Source organism: Pelophylax lessonae (genome assembly GCF_965119305.1).
Source record: "Pelophylax lessonae genome assembly, contig: HAP1_SCAFFOLD_1292, whole genome shotgun sequence".
NCBI classification, from domain to species: Eukaryota; Metazoa; Chordata; class Amphibia; order Anura; family Ranidae; genus Pelophylax; species Pelophylax lessonae.
This window is the reverse complement of record NW_028119098.1, coordinates 6,459-19,338: the sequence shown is the minus strand read 5'-3', so window position 1 is coordinate 19,338 and position 12,880 is coordinate 6,459. Positions and strand designations below refer to the sequence as shown.

The following is a 12,880-nucleotide window of genomic DNA, read 5'->3' as shown; positions in this document are numbered from 1 at the left end:
TCTAGATTTTTCTTCCAAGCACAAACAAAGGGGTAACTGGGAAACTGGCTCTACTTCAGTGGGCAGGTGCTCCCAACTGGTCACATTTTCAGGATTGTCTTCATCTTTACAGGTTGGCCTATTAATTACTGTAGCGGTTCTTTAAGAGGTATATCCTGACTGGGAAATGAGACTGGGTTTGATATGAACTCAGGTTTGGCCGAAACTGGAAGGGATTTGTCAGTACTGACACAATTGGGGATGCTTCTGACATTGAGGTCAATGGACATGGCCATATTGGGTCTGTGTCACTGACTGCTTCCTTCTGGGTTCGGCCGAACATGTGTTCAAACCGAACCAAAGCTCATACCCTGAAGTGTTGGGTGTTCGAGGTATAACAGCCTTCCATTCTGCATTGGCTGGGCACCAACCTCCGATTCTCAGGCCCCATAGTAGTAAAATTAAATCTGTTCGTGATAACTAAGAAATGCAACGCAACATCTGAACGAGGGAGGTTACCAGCCACTAAAGAACTATCCAAACTTTGGGTCAACCACACAAGTGAATTTTGTTACCGGTGGAGCGTTGTTGGATAAGCAAGGAGCATACCAAAATCAACAAGATTGGAAGTGCCAACAAGCCGTTAAATCTTCCAGTAGCAAAGATATATTTAAAGGGCATCTGTACTATGAACTAGTGACTAGTGATCCCATGGTCTTCCTTCAGCTGACCATTTCAGATTACTTATTTATCATGCCTGGCTCTATGTGGAGGCAGCCATCTTGGTAGAGGCAGAGCCGTGCTGCACAACTGCCTCCCAGATAAATGAGGATCTGATGACTGGTGGGAGAATTTTAAAGAAGCCGCAGGAGAGGAGGAATGAAGCACAGAGCCGCAAAATGAATTAAGCAGGGAATTCCGTGCACTTCAGGTCCTCTGGTACGGCTTCCTCTCCAGCAAAAGGAGACCAGTGAGCAGCGCATTACCTAATCCCATTCCAAATCCTGTGAGACTAGCAGTCAGAGGAAGCAGTGCCTTAGATCAGGGTTCTCCTAATTTTTCAAACAACTAGCCAGTTTACTGTCCTTCAGTCTTTAGGGAGCTGAACGGTGGCTTGTGTGAGTAGACAATGCCCTGAGAGTAAACAATACCCTGTCATTGGAATCAGTGGAGGGGAAGGGAGGGTGGGGGGGCGTATAGTGTCCCGTCATTGGAATCAGTGGGAGAAAGAGTGCCCTGTCATTGAGAGGTATAGTGCCCCAGCAACGTGTCGGGGGGGGGGGGGGGGAATAGTGCCCCATCAATGGTGTCAGTAGGAGTGGAATAGTGCACCATCAATGGAGTCGATAGGGGAAGAATAGTGCCCCATCAATGGAGTCGATGGGGGAAGAATAGTGCCCCATCAATGGAGTCGATGGGGGGAAGAATAGTGCCCCATCAATGGAGTCGATGGGGGAAGAATAGTGCCCCATCAATGGAGTAGATGGGGGAAGAATAGTGCCCCACCAATGGTGTCGATGGGGGAAGAATAGTGCCCCACCAATGGTGTCGATGGGGGAAGAATAGTGCCCCACCAATGGTGTCGATGGGGGAAGAATAGTGCCCCATCAATGGTGTCGATGGGGGAAGAATAGTGCCCCATCAATGGTGTCGATGGGGGAAGAATAGTGCCCCATCAATGGTGTCAATGGGGAAGAATAGTGCCCCATCAATAGTGCAGATGGGGGAAGAATAGTGCCCCATCAATAGTGCAGATGGGGGAAGAATAGTGCCCCATCAATGGTGCAGATGGGGGAAGAATAGTGCCCCATCAATGGTGCAGATGGGGGAAGAATAGTGCCCCATCAATGGTGTCGATGGGGGAAGAATAGTGCCCCATCAATGGTGTCGATGGGGGAAGAATAGTGCCCCATCAATGGTGTCTATGGGGGAAGAATAGTGCCCCACCAATGGTGTCGATGGGGGAAGAATAGTGCCCCATCAATGGTGTCGATGGGGGAAGAATAGTGCCCCTATCAATGGTGTCGATGGGGGAAGAATAGTGCCCCATCAATGGTGTCTATGGGGGAAGAATAGTGCCCCATCAATGGTGTCTATGGGGGAAGAATAGTGCCCCATCAATGGTGTCTATGGGGGAAGAATAGTGCCCCATCAATGGTGTCTATGGGGGAAGAATAGTGCCCCATCAATGGTGTCTATGGGGGAAGAATAGTGCCCCATCAATGGTGTCTATGGGGGAAGAATAGTGCCCCATCAATGGTGTCTATGGGGGAAGAATAGTGTCCCATCAATGGTGTCTATGGGGGAAGAATAGTGTCCCATCAATGGTGTCTATGGGGGAAGAATAGTGCCCCCATCAATGGTGTCTATGAGGGAAGAATAGTGCCCCATCAATGGTGTCTATGGGGGAAGAATAGTGCCCCATCAATGGTGTCTATGGGGGAAGAATAGTGCCCCATCAATGGTGCAGATGGGGGAAGAATAGTGCCCCATCAATGGTGCAGATGGGGGAAGAATAGTGCCCCATCAATGGTGCAGATGGGGGAAGAATAGTGCCCCATCAATGGTGCAGATGGGGGAAGAATAGTGCCCCATCAATGGTGCAGATGGGGGAAGAATAGTGCCCCATCAGTGGTGCAGATGGGGGAAGAATAGTGCCCCATCAATGGTGCAGATGGGGGAAGAATAATGCCCCATCAGTGGTGCAGATGGGGGAAGAATAGTGCCCCATCAGTGGTGCCGATGGGGGAAGAATAGTGCCCCATCAGTGGTGCCGATGGGGGAAGAATAGTGCCCCATCAGTGGTGCCGAAGGGGGAAGAATAGTGCCCCATCAGTGGTGCCGATGGGGGAAGAATAGTGCCCCATCAGTGGTGCCGATGGGGGAAGAATAGTGCCCCATCAGTGGTGCCGATGGGGGAAGAATAGTGCCCCATCAATGGTGCAGATGGGGGAAGAATAGTGCCCCATCAATGGTGCAGATGGGGGAAGAATAGTGCCCCCATCAATGGTGTCTATGGGGGAAGAATAGTGCCCCCATCAATGGTGTCTATGGGGGAAGAATAGTGCCCCCATCAATGGTGTCTATGGGGGAAGAATAGTGCCCCCATCAATGGTGTCTATGGGGGAAGAATAGTGCCCCATCAATGGTGTCTATGGGGGAAGAATAGTGCCCCACCAATGGTGTCGATGGGGGAAGAATAGTGCCCCATCAATGGTGCAGATGGGGGAAGAATAGTGCCCCATCAGTGGTGCAGATGGGGGAAGAATAGTGCCCCATCAATGGTGTCGATGGGGGAAGAATAGTGCCCCTATCAATGGTGTCGATGGGGGAAGAATAGTGCCCCATCAATGGTGTCTATGGGGGAAGAATAGTGCCCCATCAATGGTGTCTATGGGGGAAGAATAGTGCCCCATCAATGGTGTCTATGGGGGAAGAATAGTGCCCCATCAATGGTGTCTATGGGGGAAGAATAGTGCCCCATCAATGGTGTCTATGGGGGAAGAATAGTGCCCCATCAATGGTGTCTATGGGGGAAGAATAGTGCCCCATCAATGGTGTCTATGGGGGAAGAATAGTGTCCCATCAATGGTGTCTATGGGGGAAGAATAGTGTCCCATCAATGGTGTCTATGGGGGAAGAATAGTGCCCCCATCAATGGTGTCTATGGGGGAAGAATAGTGCCCCATCAATGGTGTCTATGGGGGAAGAATAGTGCCCCATCAATGGTGTCTATGGGGGAAGAATAGTGCCCCATCAATGGTGCAGATGGGGGAAGAATAGTGCCCCATCAATGGTGCAGATGGGGGAAGAATAGTGCCCCATCAATGGTGCAGATGGGGGAAGAATAGTGCCCCATCAATGGTGCAGATGGGGAAAGAATAGTGCCCCATCAGTGGTGCAGATGGGGGAAGAATAGTGCCCCATCAATGGTGCAGATGGGGGAAGAATAATGCCCCATCAGTGGTGCAGATGGGGGAAGAATAGTGCCCCATCAGTGGTGCCGATGGGGGAAGAATAGTGCCCCATCAGTGGTGCCGATGGGGGAAGAATAGTGCCCCATCAGTGGTGCCGAAGGGGGAAGAATAGTGCCCCATCAGTGGTGCCGATGGGGGAAGAATAGTGCCCCATCAGTGGTGCAGATGGGGGAAGAATAGTGCCCCATCAGTGGTGCAGATGGGGGAAGAATAGTGCCCCATCAATGGTGCAGATGGGGGAAGAATAGTGCCCCATCAATGGTGCAGATGGGGGAAGAATAGTGCCCCCATCAATGGTGTCTATGGGGGAAGAATAGTGCCCCCATCAATGGTGTCTATGGGGGAAGAATAGTGCCCCATCAATGGTGTCTATGGGGGAAGAATAGTGCCCCACCAATGGTGTCGATGGGGGAAGAATAGTGCCCCACCAATGGTGTCGATGGGGGAAGAATAGTGCCCCATCAATGGTGCAGATGGGGGAAGAATAGTGCCCCATCAATGGTGCAGATGGGGGAAGAATAATGCCCCATCAGTGGTGCAGATGGGGGAAGAATAGTGCCCCATCAGTGGTGCCGATGGGGGAAGAATAGTGCCCCATCAGTGGTGCCGATGGGGGAAGAATAGTGCCCCATCAGTGGTGCCGAAGGGGGAAGAATAGTGCCCCATCAGTGGTGCCGATGGGGGAAGAATAGTGCCCCATCAGTGGTGCCGATGGGGGAAGAATAGTGCCCCATCAGTGGTGCAGATGGGGGAAGAATAGTGCCCCATCAGTGGTGCAGATGGGGGAAGAATAGTGCCCCATCAGTGGTGCAGATGGGGGAAAATAGTGCCCCATCAATGGTGCAGATGGGGGAAGAATAGTGCCCCCATCAATGGTGTCTATGGGGGAAGAATAGTGCCCCCATCAATGGTGTCTATGGGGGAAGAATAGTGCCCCATCAATGGTGTCTATGGGGGAAGAATAGTGCCCCATCAATGGTGTCTATGGGGGAAGAATAGTGCCCCATCAATGGTGTCGGTAGGAGTGGAATAGTGCCCTGTCAGTGGAGGGGGATGAGCATGGCATCAGTGACTTGCTGATCGCTGGTGCAATGTTTTTTACAGGCTCCCAAAACAAAAATTATTAAATGCAAATTTACCAGCAAAAAAATGTGCATTTTATTATTTTTTGTCAAAATGTGAACTTCTCCTTTTTACGAACTTTCCAAAAAATCTTTATTAGGTAAAATCTTGTACTTCTCCACTGCCTTGACCTCTGCTGAAGGATCTTCGGGGACCGGGGTCAGGAGACTCTTCTAACAGACTGCTTATGATTGCACTTTTGTTCCTCCAGCATGACTCGTTCTGGTGGGTACAAAACACTCCGATTCCGACCGTCTCTGGGAAGTACTCAGTGAACTCCTGTGAAGGATTTTCTTTACTGCCAGGCGGGAGTGATCACAAAGGCGCGGTAACGCTCAGGAGCATGGTGTGTGTTTTGTACCGACTCTAGAGGGTGTTGTTGAAGAGTTTGCGTCAGTCTCTGAGGTTTCTGAGGTCGTCTTTAGCTTTGGTGGGGGGGGGGATCTTTGTTTGCAGTTAGCGATTTTGTTTCTCTTTTTGTTAAAGCGATCCTAGAGGCTAATTAGCTGCTGGATCACCTTTACAGGCAGCAGGAGGGGGTGTTGATCGTCGAGGCCTGGATTGGCCGGGCCCCAATCTCTATGGCAGGGATCCTCAAACTACGGCCCTCCAGCTTTTGCAGAACTGCACATCCCATGAGGCATTGTAAAACTCTGACATTCACAGACATGACTAGGCATGATGGGAGTTGTAGTTCCTGAACAACTGGAGGGCCATAGTTTGAAGACTCCTGGTCTATGGTATAGGAAACCGGAAGCGTCAAGCGTTTTCGTCACTTTTGGTTTCCTGGATGTAAACGGCATCATTTTTAAATTGATAAAACATCTGATCGCACTAATCTTGGTGAGATCAAATGCTTGTAAGGGCAGAGGAGACATCTGAGGTCTAATGGAGTCCAGATCTCTCTCCGTAAAGAGTACCGGTCACTGCCTATTGCTGTCAGAAGGGAAGTTTACATGCTTTGACCGCAATAAACATGATTAAAAAAAAAAATAGATAATAGACCCCAGATGTCTGAGTAAAGAGAACCTGTCACTGACCATACTATCACAAGGTTTTTATGTTTATCCCTTGTGATGGCAATAAAGTTCATTAAAAAAAAAAAAAAAAACGTAAAAATATAAATTCTTTTAAATAAATGAAGAAAAAAAAATGAAAGTGCCCTCGTTCCCCGTGCTCTCGCACAAAGGCGAACGCATACATAGACCACGCACGCATATGTGAACAGTGTTTGCACCACACATGAGGTATCAAAGTGAGCGTTCTAGCGAGAGGAATAATTCTAGCACCAGACCTCCTGTGTAACTCTAAACTGGTAACCTGTTAAGGCTTTTGAAATGTCACCTATGGAGAGTTTCAGGTACTGTATGGAGCCATTCCACAGACGTGTGCAATTTTAAAGCGTAACATGTTAGGTTACCATTTACTCTAATATTTTTTTTTATATTTTACCTAAAAATTGGTATTCTATTGTGTTTTGTGTGCGGTAAAATGAAAGCATGTTTTTCCCCAAAAAATACGTTTAAAAAAAAAAAAACGGCTGCGCAAATACCGTGTGACATAAAAAAAAATTGCAACACCCATAATTTTATTCTATAGGGCCTCTGCTTAAAAAAAAAAAAAAAAATATATATATATATATATATAATATAGGGCCTTGCGAAAGTATTTGGCCCCCTTGAACTTTTCAACCTTTTGCCACATTTCAGGCTTCAAACATAATGATCTAAAACTGTAATTTATTGTGAAGAATCAACAAGTGGGACACAATCATGAAGTGGAACGAAATTTATTGAATATTTCAAACTTTTTTTTAACAAATAAACAACTGAAAAATTGGGCGTGCCAAATTATTCAGTCCCCTTAAGTTAATACTTTGTAGCGCCACCTTTTGCTGTGATTACAGCTGTAATATATATATATATATATATATATATATATATATATATATATATATATATATATATATATATATATATATATATATATATATATATATATAATTTTTTTATATATATTTATATTTTATATATATATTTTTTATATATATTTTTTATATATAATATATATGTGTGTGTGTATATAATTTGTTTATAATATCTGGGGGTTCTAAAAATAAATTTAAAAAAAAAATGATTTTTACATGTATGTGAGAAGTGCCAGAATTGGCCCAGTAGGGAAGTAGTTAATTGACTTCTCCAGACCATCTGGTTCTAGAAACGGACAATTTAATAGACCAGAGATTGACAAATTTTGCTTTGAATCTAGAAGCCAGCTAAAAAAAAAATTATGAAAAGGTTTTATTTTTTTTTTTTTTTTAAACAAACAAATCTTAAGGGTGGGACGTGTAAAATGTTCCCGAAGATGAAATTATCCTTTAAACCTTTCACAGCCAGAGCCATTTTTTGTACACGTTTAACAAATAATTTTAGGCCTGAAGATTACATGAACCCCCCAAACATGATCTATTTTCTGAAAGCAGAGACCCTTGAGAATAAAATAGTGGTAGTTCTAATTTTTATGTCACACAATATTACCGCAAAAGTCTAGGAAACAAAATTTCAGTAAAATAAAAATGTTAATTTTTAGGGGGCACAAAAACGCAATAAATTATCCAATTTTTTGGGGGGGTAAAATATAAAAGCTGAGGTTACACCAAGTAAATGAATACCCAACATGTCAAACCAACTGCACAGAGGAGGTAAGTATAATATGTTTGTTATTTTATTAGGAAAACAAAAAAGACTTTACAATCCCTTTTAAACATGTCAGTTCCTCTGTATTTTCCATAGGTGACGCTTTAAAAGCCCCCTATAGGTCATCAGTTTAGCGTTACGTTTCTCAATGTTAATTGGTGTTTTCAGGCATAGGCGCCCCGCCACGTGCGTTTTACATTTGTACATGAGAATATATGGGGTTGAGAAGCCTCAATTTTGTTTTTGGAGGGGGGGGGTGGGGTATTTTGTGCTTGGGTGTAACCTAAATTTTTTTACAATTAAAGCGGTTGTATACCCCGCTTTCCTATTTTTACCTACTGAGCGCTTCATTCTAAGGTGAGTATTTCATAATGTGCTAGTATGCGATGCATACTAGCACATTATGCCTTTATCTTGCAGGGTTTTTTTTTTTGTGGATTTACAACCGCTTTAAACTTTTCTTTTTTCTTTTCTATCCCCTAATCACACAGGGGCAGAAAAGTCCTCTATGTGATGATGATTTTTTTTTTTTTTTCGGATTTGTTGACCAGTTCTCTTTAACCACTTAAGCCCCGGAAGATTTTACCCCCTTCCTGACCAGGGCCTATTTTGCGATTCGGCACTGCGTGACTTTAACGGACAATTGCGCGGTCGTGCGACGCTGTACCTAAACGAATTTGACGTCCTTTTTTTCCCACAAACAGAGCTTTCTTTTGGTGGTATTTGATCACCTGTGCGATGTTTGTTTTTTTTTTTTTTTTTTTGCAAAAATAACAATATTTTTCATTTTTTTTATATGAAATTCCCAAAAAAAAAAATGTAAAAATCAAAATTTTTTAACATTTTAGGCCAATTTGTTTTCTGCTACATATGTTTGGTAAAAAAAAAATCACAAAAAGCATATTTTGATTGGTTTGCGCAAAAGTTATTGCGTTTACTAACTAAGGGAAAGATTTCTGTCATTTTTGTTGTGTGTTTTTTTTTTTTTTTTTTTGAGTAATGGCGGCGATCTGCCATTTTTTTTTTTTTTTTTGCGGGACTGCGACATTGCGGCGGACAGATCGGACCCTTGACTGACATTTTTGACACTTTTGGGGTTACCAGTGACATTACTACAGTAATCAGTGCTATACATATGCACTGTTACTGTAAAAATTACACTATCAGGGAAGGAGTTAACTTTTTTTGAGAGGGAGGGGTTAAGTGTGTCCCTAGGGGCGTGCTCCTAACTGTGATTGGATGTGGCTTGAGGTGTAAGAACAGAGATCAGCGGTCCTACATAGCAGAACCGTATGATCTCCATTCTTACACATGGAAGAATGACAGGCGGCTTTTTTTACATTAGCCGCCTGCCTTTTTTCCGGTGTAACGGACAATCGCGAGTGCCCGGCGGACATCGGGGGTCCGTGAGCGAGCAGGAGTGGGAGTCCGCCTCAGGCGGCGCTCGCTCGCTCCCTAGAGCCTCACAGCTTTGCCTGTGAGGGGCTGACGGCGGCGGTCGGCAAGTGGTTAATGAGACCTTCGAAGATGTAAAGGACTCTGTACATCGCACTGCATTACATCCGGCAAACGGCCTTGATGCCCAGGGAAACTGAATGGTGACGTTTCCTTCTGGGTCAACGACTAGAAGGGGTCCATTCTCCTCCCTCTTATCTACCGGTCCCAGGCCCCGCAGATGGGCAAGCAGAGCCCAGGATACCCAGCACACGCCCTCCCCGCTCTGTATGTGGAGAATTTGGGCGAGTCCAGCCCTGGAATAGCCCATCTCTGCTGGCGTGTATTAGATTAGCAATCAAAATAGGCCCCTCTGCTTTTAGTTAGGAGAATACACATAAATCTTTGATCCCCACCCTGGACTGGTACGGAGTAGTAATTCCTTTTTATTCTGGATATTTGCTGATTTTTGTTTTGTTTGGTTTCAGGTGGATATAGCACCAGCACCCCACCAAAGTGATGCCCTGATGCTGCAGGAAGATGGCGGCGCACAGGTTGGAGCTGGCCAGCGACTAGAGGAGAAGCCCCCGGACCCCGCTGTCTCCGAGCCTGCTGGAACGGCACCATTGTCGAAATCTAGAGGCAAGACTCGAGCACTTGAGGCCAAGAAAGCCGCTAGCATGCTGGATACAAACATTCAAATCGCTTCGAGCAAACATGGTAAAAAATTGGAATCTGCCAGGACTCCGGCACAGGAGAAAGCAGCAGGCACCGAACCCCCTGCTCTCCGCCCTGCCGATGCGGATCCTTCCACAAAGCAAAAGCATATCCTGGGCCCTGGATTACAAATTGCAGGCCAGCCGGTGGAGGCCTCCCACACAGTAGTCTCATCTAGCTTTGGCACCCTTACCCCATTCACAATGAGCAGAATCTGCTTCTCCGCCACTCAGGTCCCTACCGTGCAGAAGCTTCCTCTGTCCTTTCCGACCGGTACTGTCTTAGCGCCGAGCCAGCCCTTAGTTTACATCCCTCCAGCCAACTGTGGACAACCCCTCAGTGTAGCTACCTTACCCACAACGTTTGGCGTCACTCCGACTCTAACCCTTCCCATGCTGCCCGCCTGTTTGCAGGACAGATGTCTTCTTCCGACCCCTTCAGACATGCACGCCCATGCATTTGCCTCTCCTCTGGGAAGACCCCTAACCACTGACCCTAAAGCGGCTACCACCGAATCAAATAAACCAGCCAGCACAGCCCCTTCCATTACCCTCACCAACAGCAATAGCATCATCCCATCTACGGCTGACGGCTCCATAGCCTCCACCGACACCACGTCCTCCACACTGTCCTCCACATTGTCCTCCACACTGTCCTCCGCACTTACAGCTTTACAGACTTTGTCCGCACATCCCACTCTTCCCATGGTCAACGTAAGCCCCATTGCCCTCACCACCTATTCAAGAACGCCTTCTAGCCTAGAACCTCAAAGCGATTCCTCCTCTTCATCCGTGTCTCCTTTAAAGTCCCCACCGCAGCTGGAGCGAGAAATGGTGTCTCCTCCAGATGTTTACGAAATGCCTTTGGACTTGTCCTCCAAATCCCACCGTCATAAACACGCCCCATCCAACCAACGTAAGACTCCTCCCATGCCAGTGTTAACGCCAGTGCACACCAGTGGGAAAGCCACCCTGTCCACCGTCTTGTCCAGGTCCGACTGTAACTCCCAGCGGCTAACGCCAAACACCAGCAGCAGTGTTAACCAGACTTTACGGGGGGCGCCACTGGTCATGTTCCCAGAGTTCTTGAGAAACGGAGATCCGGGGTCACCACAGCTAGCGCCTGGGTCTTGGATCAAAAACTCTGCCGCTCTTATTAGTACCATTCCGGGTACTTACGTAGGGGTGGCCAACCCAGTGCCTGCCTCTGTGTTGTTAAACAAAGACTCGAACTTGAGCCTTAACACAGACACCCGTCATCTGGCAAAGCAGGAACCTATCTCAATCATTGACCAGGGGGAGCCAAAGAACTCAGGGTTGTGCGGCAAGAAAAACAGCCAGGCCAACGTCGAGGGCCAGCAAGCCACCGAAAAAAGAAACCTTCTCGGACGCGTCTCTACAGTGAACTCTGTATGTCCATCAAAAGATTGGAACTTATCTGGACACGGGACAGTACACCCAAAGTGTCCCTTAAACGGGAAGCCTAGCAATTCTCAGGTTCTGCCAGTTAATTGGTCTCCGTATCAGACGTCGCTGCTTTCCATCGGCTTACAGGCCACAAGCACACTCCATTCAAACCAAGGTCCTCCTCACAGACTTCCTGTTGCAGAATACGCTTTATTCCCCAACATTCTTCCAGCTGAGTCCAACGCAACGCCTCAAAGTACTGGTGACTCTACGCTTAACTCCCAACTGAAAAACTCTATGGGAGCTGCTTCGGAGCAGGACACGTTGGCCAAGGCAAGGACGTGCGAGACTCTTTCGAAGCAACATAAATCCCATACCAACAAATCACTGCTTGCACCAAAACCTTCTGCAGGAAATAACGTTCTAGGTGTGGCGGACAGAGCAGCCGATTGTAGTGCAAACTCTCTACAGGGGATGGAGGAAAGCCTCCATTTAAATAAAATTGCAGAAAAAACGAACTGCAAAGACAAAATTCGCCCAAAGCTGAGTTGCAGTCGAAAGATCTTTGGTGAGGCCAAGCCGAAAAACAAGGTCTTGGCCTCGTACATGACCAACGACCAGCTGACCGCGGCGCAACCAAAAGACAGTAGCCACGGCTTTTCTCTGCTGGGTCTGGACTGCGCTAAAATGGACTTAAAGGCAGATCTGGCGCAGGATCAGCCCCCTCAGAAGAAACGGAGTCACAAAAAAGCGCACGCGCTGGAGGCGACGCACTGCGTGCAGGAGGTGGACTTGAGCAAGGTCAAAATCGAGAGGATAGACGACGACGAGGAAAGCTTTGGACGCTTGCCGACCTTTAACGATTCGTCGTGGTCACCCGTGGAAATGCCACCCATTACCAAAGTCAAGGCCAGGGTGAAGAAGGAGCCGGGGTTGAGGGGACGTATAAAGCGGGTGGAGGAATTAACGCCGACCAAGACCAGGCAACCCAAGTCCAAATGTAAATCGAAGCAAAAAGGAGACACTGATCACACCATGGAGGAACCACCTAAAAGGAAGGTGAGCAGAACCAATGATGCCGATTTAAATTTGGGACGTTGTTGTGTGACCGTTTGTTATGATAGCAGAAACTGCATGTGTGTTCTGTGCGAATGTTACTATTTCCTCTTCAGGTCGGATTTACTTCATCCCTGAAGCAGCTCAAAGATTATGCAATCTTCTTTTTCCTTCCACCATGGGTGGAAGGAAAGAAAATCGCACAAATCCCTAATCAACACAGTCAGTGTTATGGTGGAATCCCTCCCGTGGAGCTATTGTGTTCAGGTGGAATCCCTCCCGTGGAGCTATTGTGTTCAGGTGGAATCCCTCCCGTGGAGCTATTGAATTCTGGTGACCGGGAGCCTTTAGGCGCTGGCAGTGATTACATGAAAAAAAATCTGCAAGGCTGGTTGGTAGATGGATCGAATATTGGCGGGTTTAGTAGGGACTGGCTGGGATTTGATCGATCTGTGGGCAGTCTGGTTGTACTGAAGATGATCGAGCAACTTCA

General features: G+C 47.0%; 1 protein-coding gene across 1 annotated transcript; it reads left to right on the top strand.

Moving 5' to 3' along the window:
* Positions 1–9,700: 9,700 nt before the first annotated feature.
* Positions 9,701–12,525, top strand: LOC309544153 (BCL-6 corepressor-like protein 1; the record flags this gene model as incomplete). The annotated part of the gene is made up of 1 exon (XM_082276524.1): positions 9,701–12,525. Exon 1 carries the CDS (start codon positions 9,736–9,738, stop codon positions 12,523–12,525), a length of 2,790 nt encoding a protein of 929 aa, XP_082132650.1. The 5' UTR covers positions 9,701–9,735.
* Positions 12,526–12,880: the final 355 nt, after the last annotated feature.